At 43.7% G+C, this 20,745-nt stretch overlaps 1 protein-coding gene across 1 annotated transcript in view; it reads right to left on the reverse strand.

Annotated features, from left to right (window-relative positions):
• Nucleotides 1-20,745, reverse strand: part of cdh13 (cadherin 13, H-cadherin (heart)) — a 1,084,899-nt gene that overhangs the window by 898,957 nt on the left and 165,197 nt on the right. Inside the window, exon 2 of the mRNA XM_068049165.1 lies at nucleotides 19,214-19,325. Within this exon, the coding sequence (XP_067905266.1) occupies nucleotides 19,214-19,325 (112 nt within the window). The remainder of the gene's footprint in view (nucleotides 1-19,213; nucleotides 19,326-20,745) is intronic.

Genomic DNA, 20,745 nt, shown 5'->3' on the forward strand with positions numbered 1-20,745 from the left:
GCTTTACTAAAGTCCATATAGACAACATCCACTGCCCTTCCCTCATCAATCGTCTTCGTCACTTCCTCAAAAAACTCAATCAAATTAGTAAGACACGACCTCCCCTTCACAAAACCATGCTGTCTCTCGCTAATAAGTTCATTTGTTTCCAAATGGGAGTAAATCCTGTCCCGAAGAATCCTCTCTAATAGTTTCCCTACCACTGACGTAAGGCTCACCGGCCTATAATTTCCTGGATTATCCTTACCACCCTTCTTAAACAAAGGAACAACATTGGCTATTCTCCAGTCCTCTGGGACCTCACCTGTAGCCAATGAGGATGCAAAGATTTCTGTCAAGGCCCCAGCAATTTCTTCCCTTGCCTCCCTCAGTATTCTAGGGTAGATCCCATCAGGCCCTGGGGACTTATCTACCTTAATGCTTTGCAAGACACCCAACACCTCCTCCTTTTTGATAATAAGATGATTGAGACTATCTGCACTGCCTTCCCTAGGCTCATCATCCACAAAGTCCTTCTCCTTGGTGAATACTGATGCAAAGTACTCATTTAGCACCTCACCCATTTCCTCTGGCTCCACGCATAGATTCCCATCTCTGTCCTTGAGTGGGCCAACCCTTTCCCTGGTTACCCTCTTGCTCTTTATATATGTATAAAAAGCCTTGGGATTTTCCTTAATCCTGTTTGCCAATGACTTTTCATGACCCCTTTTAGCCCTCCTAACTCCTTGCTCAAGTGCTTCATCTGTTCCCAGCCTTCCAGCCCTTACAAATGCTTCCTTTTTCTTTTTGACTAGGCTCACAATATCCCGTATTATCCAAGCTTCCCGAAACTTGCCAAACTTGTCTTTCTTCCTCACAGGAACATGCTGGTCCTGGATTCTAATCAGCTGACGTTTGAAAGACTCCCAATGTCAGATGTTGATTTACCCTCAAACAGCCGCCCCCAATCTAAATTCTTCAGTTCCTGCCTAATATTGTTATAATTAGCCTTCCCCCAATTTAGCACCTTCACCCGAGGACTACTCTTATCCTTATCCACAAGTACCTTAAAACTTATGGAATTATGGTCACTGCTCCCGAAATGCTCCCCCACTGAAACTTCGACCACCTGGCCGGGCTCATTCCCCAATACCAGGTCCAGAATGGCCCCATCTCTAGTTGGACTATCTACATACTGTTTCAAGAAGCCCTCCTGGATGCTCCTCACAAATTCTGCCCCATCCAAGCCCCTAGCACTAAGTGAGTCCCAGTCAATATTGGGGAAGTTAAAATCACCCACCACTACAACCCTGTCACCTTTACATCTTTCCAAAATCTCTAAACTCCACCTGCAGGACCTCATCACTCTTCCTGCCTATGTCATTGGTACCGATGTGTACCACAACCTCTGGCTGTTCACCCTCCCCCTTCAGAATGCCCCCTGTCCGTTCAGAGACATCCTTGACCCTGGCACCAGGGAGGCAACACACCTTCCTGGAGTCTCTTTCACGTCCACAGAAGCGCCTATCTGTGCCGCTGACTATAGAGTCCCCTATAACTATTGCTCTTCTGCGCTTTGTCCCTCCCTGCTGAACAACAGTGCCAACCGTGGTGCCACTGCTCTGGCTGCTGCTGTTTTCCCCTGATAGACCATCCCCCCCAACAGTATCCAAAACGGTATACTTGTTAGAGAGGGGGAATAGCCACAGGGGATTACTGCACTGACTGCCTGCCCCTTCTAGTGGTCACCCTGCATCCTATCTGCCTGCACTTTGGGTGTAACCACTTCTCTAAAACTCCTGTCTATGATGCTTTCCGCCACCTGCATGCTCCTAAGTGCATCCAGTTGCCGCTCCAACCGATCCATGCGGTCTGTGAGGTGCTGCAACTGGGTACACTTCCTGCAGATGTTGTCGCCCGGAACGCTGGAAGCGTCACGGACTTCCCACATCTCACAGGTGAAGCACTTCACCCCTCTAACTGACATTTCTATCACAAATTAGTTAATTAATATAAAATAAATAAATACTTATTAAATCCTTACTAAATTATGATGCACTTCACTATGTGGTCCCTAGTGCTAGATTTCTACTATAAATATTAAATGCTGTCTAAATACAGTAATCTCCTCCCTCTGGTTTAGTTACTCTACTTATTAATTAGTTAATTAGTGTTTTAATCAATTGTTATCAGTTTTATTTTCAAATTCGGTACAGATTCCCTACCAGCCAATCAGGTCACAGCTTTCCTGTGACATCACTTTTTCAGTTTTTTTCCCCACCCGAGGTAACTTACTCTGTAAACTCACCGCTCCGGAAATCCGCCCTCCGAGTCTGCTCCGAGAATCCCCAAGGTAAGTTTTTTTATATACTCACCGCTCTGGAACTCCGCCCTCCGAGTCTGCTATATACCTTGAGTCCAGTTATGAAACTACATATTAAAATGTTTAGGTGCACCACTGAACGATCAATTTACTTGTTAATATTTTCAATGAGAGGAGCCTGCTTTCACTGAGGAGGGCTCTTCTTACAACCCAACATGCACACAAAGCCCCTTTGTCCAACTCAAAGATAACTGTCTGAGGCCCATATATGTGATGCAAGATGATCTTGTTTCCCATTAAAAAAGGTATTTCATTACCATTATTACCATGCGTAGATTTTACAAGAATTCAAATGGTAATCATAATCACCACCATTCTGATCACTATTAAGTCTTGATCAAAAGCAATATAATTTGCCAGATTGCCTGAAGTACTGTCAGAGCAGAAATGTAGTCAGACATTTCAAAATCTTATTTCTTTGCCTCGTTCCCATTGTAGTTGCAACCCACTCCTCCTAATGCCAAATTTGCATCAGCAGTTACCTCAACAATTGGCTTTAAAGGAAACATGCCTACCCAGAATCAACCAGGTACATCTTGCCTGCAGTGTGACTGGTGGAAATGACGTTCATTCAGTGGGGCCAAATATGAGTATAATGTAGGTTGCAAAGATTTTCAACCCCAGTGTGACTATCAACATCATCAACAGGGGAGCTTGCTACACTGATTGATCAGTGAGCAGTAAGCATGCCACATCTGAAATGTTTCTTCTGAACGTCACAGAAATATTGTTCCAACAGAATTTTTCTTTAATATTCCATAGAAGTTTCCAAGATTAGTGCATCTGATAAAACAATATTGGATAGGTCTTTTACAGTTGCTTATAAATTGGGTTCAGTTGGCAGGGGGTGGGGGAGGGGGTTGGGGGCACAGTTAAATCCATGGCTAATGATAAACTTAGTGTTGAATGTCACCAATTACTTGGGAAATATGTTTTTCAATCTTTGCTAGATTCTTGAGGGGGTGATTGTTGAAAGAGAAAAAAACTAGTTTTGAGAGACACCTGTGAAGCATGCTACTGAAGAAAACAGCTGTCTATTTCTCTCAGCAAAAATTCTACAAGGAGCTACAGGATGAGTTAATTGCCTAAGGAGGAAAAAACCCTTTGAAGCGGCCATTTGTATTGCTGATATACCTATTGCTGTGCTCATTATTGAAAGAACTGTTTGAAGCCTGCTGCAGCCCAGTGTTTTGAATGCCTATCTACTAAGAGACTATTTTATCAAATCCCTGTGGAGACTTCGAGTGGCATTTGATTATTTTTAACATTAGAATACCTCACCTATCAGGAATGTAACCCACAAAGACTTATATGCCAGTTATTTATTTATTCTTAAAAAACATCTAATTTTTAAAACATCATTTTTAAGAAACCAGTTAACCGTGATTTTTGAGTATATGTGTGTGAATGGGGGAGTTAATTAAAATACGAAGTTATAAGGTCTTTAGACATAGGTTTATCTTAATAGTGTTTAAGATTTAGTTTTTAATAAATAGTTAATTTGTTGTTGTCTAAAGATACCTGGTTTGGTCTGTTTTATTCTGGGGGCTACGAGAGGGTTTAATTTGGCTGTTTTCTGATTGGGTGAGAAAGCTTTAATAATATGCCGCAACCTGTGGAGTGATGGGACTGAGTTGACAGTGTATCGCTCCCACCTCGCTCGTAAGAGGGGCATAATGCCTGTTTTAGGACCCAACCCAGAAATTGCTTTTTTCTGTCAGGCCTGCTGCATTCAGGACTGCTAGATCTACATGCAGCCTAACCAATGGTTCTTGAAGGAGGCCACTACTAATGAAATAAATTTGAAAAATAAAGGGAGAAAAGGAGTGCTGCTGCCAACCACTGCTTGCCCCCTTTCCGATTTCATACCCCTATCCCTCCAGACTCACTTCAAGTCCTCAGCCAGCGTCCCAGCTTCCAATTTCAATGTCACCACACCACCACCCACCTACCCCGGATTGGCAAGCTGCCTTTGGGACTGTATACTTTTACCCATATGTCACCTGTACTATCACCGGTACTATCCCAATGAGGCCAGCTGACCAACTTGCCATGATCCTGGGATAGCTTCACTAGGCTGTGCAGCATTCCCTACACTGGGATTGCACTCCGCTGTGGCCACAATCTAATGTCACAGACATAATCTTCCTTTATTCCCAGGAGTTGCACTGACATTATCCATTTATTTCACATTAATTGTTTTCCATTGTCAATTTTTTTTCTGTTGTAAGAACACATTTCCTCATGTTACACCCACTTGTTACTGTAAATTGCACCCAGGTCAAAAATAGAATGTCAGATGCAAGGAAATAGATCCCCTGTACTTCTTGTGTCTCACCCCAGCCTGAAAAGAGGCATTTATCAGTTCAAAACGATCAAGTGCGTCAAAAAAAAAATCAGGGGAATAATATATTCAATCACATGTCAGCCCAGTGGGACATCAATTGAGGAATGTAGTATGACTCATTGTTCTAAATGGCGATAGAGAATAACTAGCTGTAGAAATTTCTGAAGAGAGTTTTAATGGAGTTGAAAAGGTCTGGTTATTGTCATTATTATGGAATTGCTCATGGTGAGTTGGAGGATGACCTATTTTATAACAAGTGTGATAGAAATAAAAGTTGTAGAAATAAATGTTACACTCCCAGGAAGTTAAACACTGTATAGATACCTAATATATTAACGTCTTTCGTCTGTATGCAGGTGCTGTCAAAATTTCACCCACTAACATAGCAGCATAAGAAATAGGAGCAGGAGGAGGCCCTTGAGCCTGCTACGCTATTTAATAAGATTATGGCTGATCCTCAATCGCATCTCCACTTTCCCAGCTGATCCCTATATCTTTTGATTTCCCCTAGAGTCCAAAGATTAGCCAATCTCAGCCTTGAATATACACAATGACTGAACATGCACAGATCTCTGGCGTAGAGAATTCCAAAGATTCATACGCCTCTGAGTGAAGAGGTTTCTCCTCATCTCAGACCAAAATGGTCGTCCACTTATCCTGAGACTACGACCCCAATTCTAGACTCTCCAGTCAGGGGAAACAGCCGTTCAGCATCTGCCCTGTCTAGCCCTCTCAGAATCTTACATATTTCAATGATATCACCTTTCATTTTTCTAAACTCCAGAGACTATATTCCCATTCTACTTAATCTCATTCCAAGAATCAACCTTTATTGCAGCCCTTCTGAGGGAGTGTACCTTTCCTTAGCTACACAGACCAAAACTGTACACAGTATTCCAGGTTATAGTCTCACCATAGCCCCTGTACAATTTCAGCAAGACTTCCATACTCTTGTCCTTCAAACCCATTGCAATAAAGGCCAGCATACTATTTGCTTTCCTAATTGCTTGCTGTACCTGTATGTCAACTTTCTGCTTTTCTTGTACAAGGACACCCAAGTCTCTCTGAATACCAAATTTTAATAGTTTATTTTTAATTTAACAAGTATTCTGTTTATCTATTCTTACTACCAAAGTGAATAACCTCACATTATACTCTACCTGCCACCTTCGTGCCCATTCACTTAACCTGTTCATATCCTTTTGCAGACATATTGAGCTGAATTTTAAATGCCAAGGGAGGTCGGGTTTGTGTGCGGGGAGGGGGTTTAACCTGATATGTTCCTGCCCATTTCCAAGTTTAACCCCAGGTGGGTTTTCAGGTGAGCAGGAACCCCCCCCCCCCCCCTCCATCCACTCATCACCACCCCCCCTAACCACCATCCCCACCCCCCCCCCCCCACCCCCATGGATCTGTCGGACAAGTAATTTCAATATTTAATTCTCGAATTCACTGAGGATTTAACCCAGCAATCTGGTGTTAACAGCCAGTGCACGGGTTTCCCGAGCTGTGTGGAACATACCAGGGTTAACCGGGCAAGTACATATCAATGAGTGCTTCTTCAGTGAAACTGACAGGCTGGGAAGCCTCCAAACAGTGAAACTGAATTGCAGCAGCCAAGCCAAGGTGAGAGACAGCTGTTCACAGCACTTCTGAGAGTGTGCTCTTACTGCTGGGCAGGTCATTTCCAACTTCGTAGAAGTCAGAGCACCTTGAACTGCACTTCCCTACCGTCCGCTGTCACTGTGGCTGGAAGCAACATACAGTTCCACCTTTCATCTCTAATGAGTCATAAGAGGAGCAGCACCAACAATACTAGGAGAAACAGCAGCAACAGCTGCCTTCGCCTCAGCCACATTCCACTCCACAGGGCTGAGAGAATGGATACAAAGATCCAGCTCGAAGGAGTCAAGATCCCCCCACACAGGGTCTACAGGCAGAGGAGCAGCTCTCGACATTTGTGAGCACCAGTGCCTCAGGAGGCTCAGGCTTTTATGGTAGGTCGTTGCTGACATTTGCAGCCTCCTGGAACAGGACTTCCTTCCCATTAGAGCAGGTGGGCACACAGTCAGTGGTCAACAAGGTAGCTATCACTGGAAGGCACCCCCCCCACCCCCCGTCCCACCCCAACCCCAGGTTCTCTGCTACTCCGAGGAGTTCTGCACCCTCTTCTCCTGCCAGGAGAGAAAGCAGATAATTGAGAGTGAGATATGGATTGTATGGCAAGGACAGAAGGACAACATTTGTGGAGGGTGACTTTGAAGGAATGGTTGTGAGCTGCGCACAAAGATGAGGGTGATTGCGAGTATTGGTTGTTCAGATAGGGATATGAGGAGCTGCCAGCAGAGAGAGCAATGAGTAGAACTACAAGGTATGTTAGTTTGAGGAATGTTGTGCAGGAGAATGCTAGGAAAGTCAGAGTTTGGGGCTTGCTCCCTTAAAGTGTTATGCCACTCACCTTTCCTGCCCTCCTGAAGTCCTTGAACCTCTTGGGGCATTGTATTCAGGTTCAAGGGACCACACTCCTACTGCTCACTTCCTCAGCCATTTCCATACCACCTGCTTGGTTTGAGAAGCTGGCCTCTTCCTCCCTTCCTTGACAAACATCACTTCACTTCAGTCCCACAGATCCTGCAGCAGAACCTCCAAGGGTGATTGGGAGGAGGGGCTGGGAGGGGTCAGCCTTCCCAGGTTTTCTTTCCATTCTTGTGGTTACTGAAACCTCAGGAATCAATGTCACGTTCAGTCATTCTGCCCCCTGCTAGGCTATCTTCAACAAGAAATACTTCCTTTGACATCCCACCCGCCCTCTCCGATTGGTTGGGAAACCCAGAAGCAGGATGCTAATGCCGTGGCTGAGTTAGAGCCACGACAAAGCCTGCTGTGCTCAGTTTTATCTCTCCCTCCTTTCTTGAATAGTGATGTTACATTTGCTGCCTTTCAATCCATGGAGGCAGTTACAAAATCTAGGGAAATTTAGAAGATCACAACCAGTGCATCCATCTCTTTTGAAACTTTTGGATGCAAATCATCAGGTCATAGAGAGATACAGCACTGAAACAGGCCCTTCGGCCCACCGAGTCTGTGCCGACCAACAACCACCCATTTACATTAATCCCATATTCCCTAGCACATCCCCACCATTCTCCTACCACCTACGTACACTAGGCACAACTTACAATGGCCAATTTACCTATCAACCTGCAAGTCTTTGGCTGTGGGAGGAAAACGGAGCACCCGGCGGAAACTCACTCGGTCACAGAGAGAACTTGCAAACTCTGCACAGGCAGTACCCAGAACTGAACCCAGGTCACTGGAGCTGTGAGGCTGTGGTGCTAACCACTGCGCCACTGTGCCGCCCAGGTCCAGGGGATTTGTTGGCTTTTAATCCTGCTAATTTCTCCAGTACATTTTCCTTACTAGTATTAATTACTTTAAGTGCCTCACTTTCATTAGACCCTTGGTTCCCTACTTTTTTGGGTTTTTTTGTATCTTCTACTGTGCAGACAGACACACAATATTGTGCCTCTGCCATTTCCTTATTCCCCATTTTAATTTCTTCTGTCTCAGCCTCCAAGGGAAACACGTTCCCGTTTCAGTGCTCTCTTCCTTCTTACATACTTGTAGAAGCTCTTACTAACTGTTTTATATTTTTTATGTTTCTGGCCATTTTTCTCTCTATTTTATCCCTCTTTATCAAATTTTGCTGGTATCTGAAGCTCTCCCAATCCTCAGGCTTATTACTCTTAGCAATATTATAAGCCTCTTCTTTTAATCTAACGTCTTCAGTTAGCCACGGGTAGATCTCTTTTCATAGAATGGTTACAGCACAGAAGGGAGCCATTTGGTCCATCGTGTCTGTGCCGGATTTCTGCAAGAGCCACTCAACTAGTCCCACTCCCACAACTTTTCCCCATAGCTCCACAAATTTTTTCAATCCAGGTAATTATCCACGATTGAATCTACCTCCACCATACTCTCAGGCAGTACATTCCAGATCCTAACCATTCGCTGCGTAAAAAAGCTTTTCCTCATATCACTGTTGCTTCTTTTGCCAATTACTTTAAAATAGGTGCCCTCTGGTTCTGGATCTTTCCGTCAATGGGAACAGTTTCTCCCTATCTACTTTGCCCAGACCCCTCATGATTTTGAGCACCTCTGTCAAATCTCCTGTTAATCTTCTCTTCTCCAAGCAGAACAGTCCCAACTTCTCCAACCTATCCATGTAACTGAAGTTCCTCACCCCGGAACCATTCTGGTGAATCTTTTCTGCAACCTCTCTAATCTCTTAAATCCTTCCTAAAGTGTGGTGCCCAGAACTGGACAGCATACTCCAGTTGAGGCTGAACCAGTGTTTTATACAGGTTTATCCTAACAGTTTTTTGTACTCTATGCCCCGATTTATAAAGCCCAGGATCCCGTATGCCTCTATTAACTGCTTTCTCAAGCCTCCCTAAAACCTTCAATGATTTATGCACATATAACCTCAGGTCTCTCTACTCCTGCACCTGATTTAGATTTGTACTCTTTAATTTATATTGCTTCTCCTTGTTCTTCCTACCAAAATGAATCACTTCACACTGCTCTGAAATAAATTTCATCTGCCACTTGTCCGCCCTTTCCACCAGTCTGTCTATGTCCTGTTGAAGGTTATCACTATCCTCGTCACACTTCATAATACTTCCAAATTTTGCATCATCTGCAAATTTTGAAATTATGCCCTGTACACCCAAATCTAGGTCATTAATATATATCGAGAAAAACAGGGGTCTTTAACACTGACCCTTGGGGAACCCCACTAAATACCTTCCTCCAGTCTGAAAAACAAACAGTTCACAACTACTCTCGGTTTCCTGTCACTCAGCCAACATTGTAGCCATGCTACTACTGTCCCTTTTATTCCATGGGCTCTAACTTTGCTGACAAGCCTGTTATATGGCACTTTATCAAAAGACTTTTGGAAATCCATGTACACCACATCAACCACATTCCCTCATCAACCCTTTCTGTCAGCTCAACAAAAAACTCAAGCAAGTTAGTTAACCATCAAAGATGTCATATGCTTTTTTTTAAAAAAAAACAGTTTTATCACTTGGCCTGTTGCCTTCAAGGATTTATATACAGACATTTCTAGGTCTCTCTGTTCTTGCACTCCCTTTAAAATTGTACCATTTAGTTCATATTGCCTATCCTCAATCTTCAATGTTCACATTTTCCTACCACTTCCCTACCTATTTCACCAGTCTATCGATGTCTTCCTGAAGTTGATTACTGCCCTCCTTATTGCAGGTATGAAACTCGGAAATGTAGTTAACAAACTTCAAAATTATACACTGTATCCCCAAGTCCAGGTCTTAATATGTATCAAAAAGGTGCAATAGGCTTAATACCAACCCCAGGGGACACCACTGTATACTTCTCTCCGGTCTGAAGAACAACTGTTCACCACTATTGTCTGCTTTCTGACCTTTAGCCAATGTTGTATCTGTACTGCTACTGTCCTTTTTTAATCCCAAGGGCTTTCATTTTGATAACAAGTCTATTATGTGGTGAAAAGTCTATTATGGGGTATTGAAATTTTAGCAGTTTTGAAGTGAACGAATGAAAGCTCTCAATGGTGTTTTCAGTATCATAAGTCGTTAGGTTAAAGCAGTTTTTTGAGCTGCAGGCTCAAATTAAATAGGAACCAAGTTAAAATTTCCCAAATTTAATTTCATTGAGAACACTTACAGTTTAAAAATCAAATCGTTTCATCACATGAATTTGAGTTGGTTTCAAAACATTAATTTAAAAAATAATTAATTTAAGCCAGTGTCTAATTTCTGTGCAAACTGGATGCATTTTTATTGTAGCAAGGTGTCATTGTTTAATACATATCAGTGTTTATGGGAATGGGTGGGCAATGTTCCCATTCTTCTTCAACAAATTGGATATTAAAATTCTAATGAGCTCTTCGGATTAAATTTATTGGACACATTTTTTAAAATTAGAAATGATACTAAAAACCATAGAAACAAAGGCTTTTGTACCTTCTTTGTAGAATTTTTCTAATCAAATCCTTTATGTATCTTTTTTAAAGTTTGTCATATCCTGAGTTCTCTTGATATCAGTTCGAAAAACATGCCAGCAAGCTCAAGGAACAGCACCTCATCGTAGAATTGGGCACTTTACAGCCTCTGGACTCAACATTAAGCTCAACAATTTCAGACCATGACCATTTGATTTTTTTTTAAACCATGTGCTGGTGTTAAACTTGTTTTTCATATTTTTGCTTTCTGACAGAGCTGTTCATTATTCTGCCATTAACACTCTCTCTGGACAAATGTTTTATCTTTTCCTACTACTATTACACTCCCTTTGTCTTTTCTTCCAAGGCATCTTTGTCATTTAATCTTTCCCACCCTCTACCCTATCACAGACTTTCCCTTTGTTCTTCCTCCCCTCCCACCTGTCAATGGCATAAAATCCATCACATTTCTACTTTCCTTCAGTTCTGAAAAAGAGTCATATCCAACTCGAACCATTAACTGTTTCTCTCTCCACAGATGCTGCCAGACCTGCTGAGTGTTTCCAGCACTTTGTTTTTATTTTTTTATTTCAGATTTCCAGCATCCACAGTATTTTATTTTATTATGCCAGCAAGTTCATTGGTTTCTTCCTACATTCAATGTTTTAAAAATTGACTCAGAAACGTAGGTGAAGGGTCAAAGCACTCTCCACAAGAAGTTTGAAAAGACCTTGAAAGTAGACAAATCAAGAAGTGATCAGGTGGCACCAAGTGTGGATTTTTAAAAGGCTGTTTGAGAGCTGAGGAAATGAAAGTGGTGGGAGAAGGGAAGGTATGATTAAGTTCAAGACATTTCCTTTTAAGAATGAGACAAAGGAATGGATAAGGTAAGGTTGAAAAAGAAAGCACATCTGCCAGTAGAGATTTGATCTTTTCGTGTATTATCCAAAAGCTCCTTAAGTTTCACATCCATTGATCATGATTCTTCAAAATTCTTAATCGGTTGTATTTTTATTTAATTATCAATAGCAGAGCTGGAGGTTATCTTAACGAACATGTCAACTGATTTCATTTTTTTTATTCATTCATGGGGTGTGGGCATTACTGGTAAGGTCAACATTTATTTCCCATCCCTAATTGCCCTGGAGAAGATGGTGTTGAGCCACCTTATTGAGCTGCTGTGTTCCAAGTGGTGTAGGTACACCCACAGTGCTCTTAGATAGGAAGTTCCAGGATTTTGATCCAGCAGCAATGAAGGAACAGCAACATATTTCCAAGTCACAATGGTGTGCGACTTGGAGGAGAACTTGTAGGTGGTATTCCCATGCATCTGCTGCCCTTATCCTACCAGGTAGTCGTGATTGCAGATTAGGGAGGAGCTGTCAAAGAAACCTTCATGAGTTGCTGCATGTATCTTGTAGATGATACACATGGTGCTACTGTGGAGGAGGACACAAATGTTTACGGTGGTTGATAGGGTGCAAAGCAAGTGGGCTGCTTTGCCCTGGATAGTGTCGGGCTTCCTGAGTATGTTGGAGCTGCATCATCCAAGGAAGTGGAGGTATTCCATCACACTCCTGGCTTGTGCCTTGTAGATGGTAAACAGGCTTTGGAGTGTTGAAGTGAGTTACTCATTGTAGAATACCCAGCCTCTGACCTACTCTTGTAGCCACAGTATTTGTGTCTTTGAGCCAGTTAAGTTGCTGAATATCATACAAGTAAAGCCTGATCTTTTAAGTTTTCTTAAAGAAAGCATGCCTTATGTTAAACCTGTGTGCATGCACCATTCAATATGATCCTAAAGCATACAGACCAGGAAGTCTCAAGTTTGATTCTCATTTATGCTGAGTTAGCTAAACTCAAATTAGTAGTCATAGAGTTGCTAAAACTTGCTGCAGTACCCTGGGATAGTGATAGGGAAGGAGCCAGAATTTTCACCTCATCACTATCCAATAAAACTTACTGGGAAATCTAGATTTGTGCGTGGAGAGATGTCAGGGGAACACAGTTTTGCACTCATCTGTGATGCTCTCAACTCTTGAATAGCCTTCAGGCACACACTGTCTTGGCTGACACATAAAGGATAACTACTTGAATCGAGCACTGGAAGGCTACCCACACCTGGGAATCCTGCTTCATCAAAAGTCTGTGCCTTCAACGTCCAGGGAAAAGGGAAGAAATTGGGAAAATACTGAAGATTGCAGATGTGGATATGTGGTTAAGTTCCTTCCTCTTGAATAATTGTTGGTTTGGAAAATTATTCTGCTCTTCCTGTAATTGAAATCGCATTGTGAGAGCATGAGATGTGATTTTCAATCATAAAATATGATTCGTTCTTCAAAACGTTCAGTCATGGTATATGATTTAGGCTTTGAAAATTCTTATAAATCTCCTGTTGTCTCGGATAAATGGTTGAGTGAGTTTGCCTTTTTAATTATCGTAGGAATTAACAGAAAATCCTAAGCAACAATTCTCATTCAACTATTAAGACAAAGAGGTGCTCATCTTGGATAAAGTTTATTCATAAGTTTGACTTATCTTAGAGAAATGAGAGTATTAGCTTTTGCTGTAGTTTATTTTCTGAATCACTGCTCCGCTTCTTTTATGATTGTGAAATAATTTTTATTTTTTTGTACAACCTCATCCACAGATAAAATTTACTATAGGGCACAGTGGTTTTACCTCAATGAACAAAATGTTATTCTTGGAAACTTCAGGCTCATAGATTAAAGGATTTTGTACGTCTTTGTGCTACAAGAGATGAAATTGGATTCACTAATTTAAAAGTGTTACTTTAAAATATATACATCAAGCACAAGTGAGAGCACAGAAAATAGGTGCAAGTTCTTTACAAGCATTTTCCCCCCAAATAATTGTTATTTCAAGGGTGCCTTGTTTAGTTTGTCTTTTATTTTATGTTATTTGTACAGTTTGTGCATTGGTGGGCACTGCTGCGACAGGCAGGAGAATGCGTGGGATCGTCAAGGTGGAGGCATTGCAAATTATTTAAAATGATTTGTGGCCACAATTGTCAGCCCAACATTGTGAAGGGGCACCATTTTAATTTGGTCCACGGGTTGGAGAGAACACAGGCAAATCCCTCAGCTTTCCTGAGTTTAAAAAAATGTTTTTCTGAATTTCCCTTTCTGGTGGGGGAGGGGGCTGTTGTCAGCACATGCCTTGTCAGGTTGGCCGCAGGGTGCCTCAGGCTGATCTTACTGGAGGCGGGTGAGCAATGCAAGCAGCTACCCGCCCAGCACTGGTTGGTAGCCAATCAGTGCCAATTGCTTAGCCAGATTGGTGACGATGCCGGGAAGTTACCAAGTTACCGGTGGCAGATGGGCCTCATACTGCGGGCGAAGATGGTCTCCCAGTGGCAGACTGAGAATCCAGCTAATCCTCCTGTATTTAAATCCACCACCACCAAACCCCCCACCCCGCCCTCCCATGAAAACCCCAGCAGTTTCTGCCACAGAAGAAGAAGAAGAAGATTATCCTAGCACAGTTTCAATCAATGGCTGGAAATTGGAACTTTTTCTGATCAAATCTGGAGTCAGACTGGGCTGTCCTCTCTCCCCTGTCTTGTTTGTTTGCTGTATCGAACCTGTTACTAAGTCCATCAGGAAGGATGTGGGCATTAGAGGGGTGACAATTCCAGGCAGTGAAGGCACTCAGGTTAAGGCCTCCCTGGACATGGACAATGTCGCTGTCTGCTGCTCGGATCTGCTGTCAGTTCACAGGCTGATGAGCATCTGTGACCAGTTCGAACTGGCCTCGGGAGTCAAAGTAAACTGCGGCAAGAACGAGGCCATGTCTTTGGGAACTGGGCTGACCAATCCTTTGTCCCCTTCACCGTCAGGTCAGACTACCTGAAGCTGCAAGGTATATGGTTCGGAGGGGCAGGGGCGTGCACCAAAAACTGGAAGGTGTGTATAGCCATGGTGAAACAGAAACCAGTCATGTGGGAGCGATGCTCCCTCTCCATTGTGGGTAAGAACCTGGTCATCAGGTGCAAGCGCTCTCAGTGTTGCTGTACATAATGCAGGGGTCTGGCCCATACCCAGCCCCTGAGCCGTGGCAGTCACCTGAGCCATCTTCCGCTTTATCTGAAGATCGAAAATGGACTGTGTCCGCAGGGACACGATGTTCAAACCTCTAGATAAAGTGGGGGAAAAGCATACCCAACGTCGCCCACATCCTAATAATCACCTTTGGCTGTTGCTGCATCAAACTGTTCTTAAACCCCCGGTACACAAACACCAAGGCTGGAATTTTAAGCCCCCCTCCCCCAAAGAGCGGGCTAGTGGCAGAGGAGGGGGGGTAACATGGAGTGGGAGGCTCAGGGGGCCCTTCCTAACCCACTCCTGCCTACAACGCAATTTTATGCGGGGCAGCGGCTTTAGGAAACTGCCCGCCCGCCCCAGACCAATCAACGCCCTTAAGTGGCCAACTAACGGGGATTTTACCATTGGCAGGCGTGTGGCCCAGGCCTGAGAAAAGCTGCCTGACAAAAGTAGGTGGCTTTCTGATGGCCTGGGGGTGGTGGGGGGGGGGGGCGCCTTCCTGATCGGGCACCCTGTGCCTGATGGAGGACTGCCCCCAATGCACCCAACGCCCAACAGCCCCTCCCCAAGCCTCGCTGGTGCCCGATCGATTACCCTCAGTGAGGCTCCAGTAACCTACCTTTTTTGGTGGCCCTCCTTCCTCTTTATGTAGAAGCTGGGTAGTAGTCGCAGCAGTGGCCACGGCTCCCAGTAGCACTGCTGGGACTAAGAGCAGCCGGCCCGCTGATTGGCCAGGAGCTCTATTAAGCGGGACCTCCTGCCTCAGTGAGTTGGAAGTCCCACCTAAGACCAATTAAGGGTCTGGGGACCATAAAATCTGGACTGGATCCCCAGGCCCAGCAGAGGCGGGTTCATCACCAACATTTTGGTTGGTGGACGGCTCCCGTCCGCCATGCGAAAAATCCCGGCCCAAGTGTCACTACATGCTGAAGTTCTATCTGGCTCCAGTGTAGCGAAGGATGGGTCTGGCCATGTTGCCGCGGAACGCTCCATTCAGTTGTACAGTGCTGTACCACCTATCTTTCGTGGAAAAATTTGTACAGAAAAACATCTTTGACCACAAATTCATCAGGCAGTGGTCTGCATGGAATGTCCTCAAGGCCCTGCAGGAAAAGGAGATGGTGGATTCTGCCAGATGGTTCCCCAAGCACACTGTCAAACTCATTTGGCAGAATGCCTCATCACCAGAACTGTCAAACAAGCACCATGACGTAGCTTGGCTGACAGTGAGAAGGGCCCTCCCCATCAGATCCTTCCTGCACCCCTGGAGTTTCACCACCTCTGCATACTGCCCTCGAGGTGGCAGAGGTGGGGAAGAGACTGTCGTCCAACTCCTTCTGGCATGTGCCTTTGCAAAGCAGGTCTGCAAAGAGATGCAGTGGCTTTTGTCAAGCTTCCTCCCGAGCAGCTCCATAATGCAGGACTCTGTGCTCTATGGGTTATTTCCAGAGACCGAGATAAACATCAACTGATAATAGAAGACCATCAATTCTGTGAAAGACTCACCTGGTCTTCCTGAAACTTGCTGGTCTTCAAGTGCAAAGAGTTGTCTACGACTGAGTGTTGCAAACTGGCACATTTCGAGATCCAGGACTACGTGCTGAGGGATGCACTAAAGCTTGAGACTGGCCACTGTGTAATGTCCTCCAGCCATAGTATACCGAGGGACTGGAACCCGTGTAAAACCCCTTGGGTTGTCTGCACCAGAAAATGTTTTTGCTTTGTAATGCACATGTACTTTGTATATAAAATGGAATGGCAAGAGTTGTGAGGCACCTCAAAGTTCAGTATCAAAAGAATACAAAAGAGGCATTCTGAAATGTCCACTATGAATTGTTTTGTAATGTACGTTTATTTTACAAATTTTATGAATAAAGCATATTTTTGGGGGGAAAAATCAGAAATAGCTATAATGACTTGTATAGAAATTAAGCATTTGGAAAAGCACTTCTCATAGATAACAAGGAATAGATTACACTACGCATGTAGAAGAAATTTAAGGAAAAAGTGATGAAACTAAGAAAAGGTTAAATTTAAGATATCCTCCTCATTATTATCCTGGTATTAGAGTCATTTACAGCACAGGAGATGGCCATTCAGCCCATTGAGTTCATGCCAGCTCTTCGCGGAGCAATCCAATCAATCCCACTCCCCCACTTGATCACTGTAGCCCTGCAAACTTATTTCCTTCAAGTGCCCGTCCAATTTCCTTTTGAAATCATTGATTGTCTTCGCTTCCACCACCATCATGGGCAGAGAGTTCCAGGTCATTATCACTTGCTGCATAAAAAAGGTTCTTCCTCACAATCCACCTGTATTTCTTGCCCAAAACTTTCAATCTGTGTCCCCTAGTCATTGTACATCAGTTAATGGAGTCTGAATCTTCATAATCTTGTAAACCTCGATCAAATCTCTCCTCATTCTCTTAACTCTTGGGAGAACAAGCTTTTCCAAACTAACCTTGTAACTAAAATCCCCCAACCCTGGAAACATTCTGGTAAATCTCCTCTGTACCCTCTCAAGGACCCACACATTCTCCTGAAGTGTGGTGACCAGTACTGGACCCAATACTCTAGTTGGGGCCTAACCATCGCTTTTTAAAGATTCAGCATAACTTCCCTGCTTTTGTACTCTATGCCTCTGTTTATGAAGCTCACAATCCCATATAATTTGCTAACCACTCTCTCAATATGTCCTGCCACCTTCGAAGATCAGTGCACATGCACCCAGGTCCCTCTGTCCCTCTACACTCTTTAGAACTACGCTATTAAGTCTATATTTCCTCACCCTATCCCTTCTGCCAAAATGCATCATCTCACACTTGTCTGTATTCAATTCCATCTGTCACCTGTCTGCCCATTCTGCTAGTCTATGTCTTGTTGTAGGCAATTTGTATCATCATCGCTCTGCCACTCCAAGTTTGGTATCATCGGCAAATTTTGAAATTCTACTTTGTATTCCAAAATCCAGGTCATTTATATGTAGCAAAAAAAAAGCAGTGGTCCTAGCACTTACCCTTGGGGAATACCACTGTCTACCATCCTCCAGTCTGAAAAAAAAACATTTACCACGACTTGCTGTTTTCTGTCCTTAAGCCAATTTTTTTTATCCAATTGGATACTGAACCCTCCTATTCCATGAGACTCAATTTTGTTAACCAACCTTTTATGTGGTACCTGATCAAACGCTTTCTTAAAATCCATATAGTCAAATCCATTGCATTTCCTTCAACTTCTGTTACTTCATCAGAAAATTCAGTTACATTATTCAAACATGCTCTGCCTTTTACAAATCTGTGCTGGCTCCCCTTAATTAACTTAAACCTCTCCAAGCGCCTGTTGACTTTTTGCCTGATTACTGTTTCTAAAACCTTACCCATCGCTGATGTTACACTCACTGGCCTGTAGTTGCTAGGGCTGACTTTACACCCTTTCTTGAATCAGGGTGTCACATTTGCCACTCTCCAATCATCTGCCACCACCCCTCTATCCAGGGAAGATTGGAAGAATATGGCAAGCCCTTCCGGTATCTGCATCCCCACTTCCTTTAGCAACCTGGGATGCAAGCCCTCCGGACCAAGTGACTTATCTACCCTAAGCATAGCCATCCTTTGCAGTACCTCCTCCCTCTCAATTTTACCCCTATCCATTGCCTCTACTCTCTGCACTTCTACCAATATTTTGGCAGATTTCTCTTCCTTAGTAAACACAGATACAAAGTGCTCACATTAAGTATTCGAGCCTTGCCCTGTGCCTCTAAGCATATATTACCCTCTTTGTCCCTCATAGGCTCCACTCCACCTCTTACTACCCGCTTACTATTCATATGCCAGATAATGATTTTTGGGTTCCCTTTTATGTTGACTGCCATTCTATTCTCATATTCTCTCTCTGCCAGTCTTATTTTCCTTTTCACCTCCCTCTCAACTTATTATATTTAGCCTGGTTCTAACTTGAAGAATTCACTTGACATACACCATACACACTCTTTTATTGTTTCATCATAATCTCTATCTCCCTCATCATCCAAGGAGCCCTGTTTTTGATTCTCCTACCTTCTTCCCTTGCTGGAATGTATCTGGTTTGTACCTGACACATTTTTTCCTTAAAGATAACCCATTGTTCAGTTGCAGCTTTTCCAGTCAGTCTTTGGTTCCATTTTATCCAGGCTAGGTCCCTTCACATCGTATTGAAATTAGCCCTCTTCCAATCGAGCCATTCTACCTTATATCATTCCTTGCTTTTCTGCATTATGAGTCTAAACTTTATGCAACAATGATCACTCTTATCCAAATGCTCCTCCACAGACACTTGGTCCACTTGGCCCACCTCATTTCCCAGCATCAAATCCAGCAATGCCTACTTTCTAGTTGGGCCAAGAACATGCTGATCAAGGATTATGTCCCCTGATGAGCTAACAAGGAAAGCTCTTACCTTTCAGAATGAACTGGTCCTTTTTATAATCTGAGGACTTTAGGACTTGGTAGTTCTTCTCCTGAAATCCAGGTGTACAGTCCAAATTAACTGCAAATGCTTGTAGCAGCACCTAGGAATAGAGAGATTTGGAGAAAAAAAATGACTGCTACGACATGTGTATTGTCCATAAAACTAACCATATATTTTAGGCGATATCTCAGTTGATTCAAGCTGATTCCAAACTTATTAAAAATCCTCCCGCTTTGAATTCCTCTGATCACAAAGGAAGAGAGGAGTCTTGCAACAGGGGTGACATTTGCTGCTGGGGGGCCCTCAAAAGGGACACTCGGTGCCCGATCAGGAGGGAACCCCTCACCGAGCCCATCAGGTTTACTGGCCATTAATCCTGGAACTCCCTTCCTAACAGCACTGTGGGTATACCTACCCCAAATGGACTGCAGCGGTTCAAGAAGGCAGCTCACCACCACCTTCTCAAGGGCAATTAGGGATGGGCAATAAATGCTGGCCGGACCAGCGTCGCCCACATCCCATGAATGAATAAAAAAAAAAGACTATTAGTAAAATGAGTTCTGTTTTTTAATAAAAAAGAATTTCAATTATGAGAGCTCCTCCAATGACTTAATAAACTTAGCCAGGGAGCAGCTCAGACATACAGGATAGAACAGTCCCACAATCCACCCCAGGCTCTGCTGAGTTAGCTGATCTCACCTAGGGAGGGTGACAGAAATAATGCAATTGGTCTTTGCATTCCTCAGTTAGGGTAGGGAAAAAAAATCTAAGGGTTCAGCAATCCTGATTCCCATCCACAACCATCCATTTGAAGCATGAATGTCTAAAGAGTACAGGATCGGGCCCTGCTCTGCCCTGCCCTGTGTAGTGGAATAGCCTGCCAACACCCGCTGCATGGTTCATACAAGAATAATAATCACTTTGATGAAGTACTTGGCCATGTGAGCCGCATGGAAGATGGCAGGATCCCCAAAGACACATTGTACAGCGAGCTCGCCACTGGTATCAGACCCACCGGCCATCCATGTCTCCGCTTTAAAGACGTCTGCAAACGCGACATGACTTCCTGTGACATTGATCACAAGTCGTGGGAGTCAGTTGCCAGCGTTCGCCAGAGCTGACGGGCAGCCATAAAGGCGGGGCTAAAGTGTGGCGAGTCGAAGAGACTTAGCAGTTGGCAGGAAAAAAGACAAAAGCGCAAGGGGAGAGCCAGCTGTGTAACAGCCCCGACAAACAAATTTTTCTGCAGCACCTGTGGAAGAGCCTGTCACTCTAGAATTGGCCTTTATAGCCACTCCAGGCGCTGCTCCACACACCACTGACCACCTCCAGGCGCTTACCCGTTGTCTCTCGAGATAAGGAGGCCAAAGATGAAGTACTAAAGTGAAATCGGTGCCAGCGGAACTTTACCCTTTAAGCAGCCAAAGGCTTCAGGAGGGAAAGAGAGGGCTGAAAATTGTCAAAAAAATAGTTTCAAATATTGTAATCAAGTGTTTGCTGATTTTAGCAGATTTATCAGT

Source organism: Heterodontus francisci, chromosome 17 (assembly GCF_036365525.1).
Source record: "Heterodontus francisci isolate sHetFra1 chromosome 17, sHetFra1.hap1, whole genome shotgun sequence".
Lineage (NCBI taxonomy): Eukaryota > Metazoa > Chordata > Chondrichthyes > Heterodontiformes > Heterodontidae > Heterodontus > Heterodontus francisci.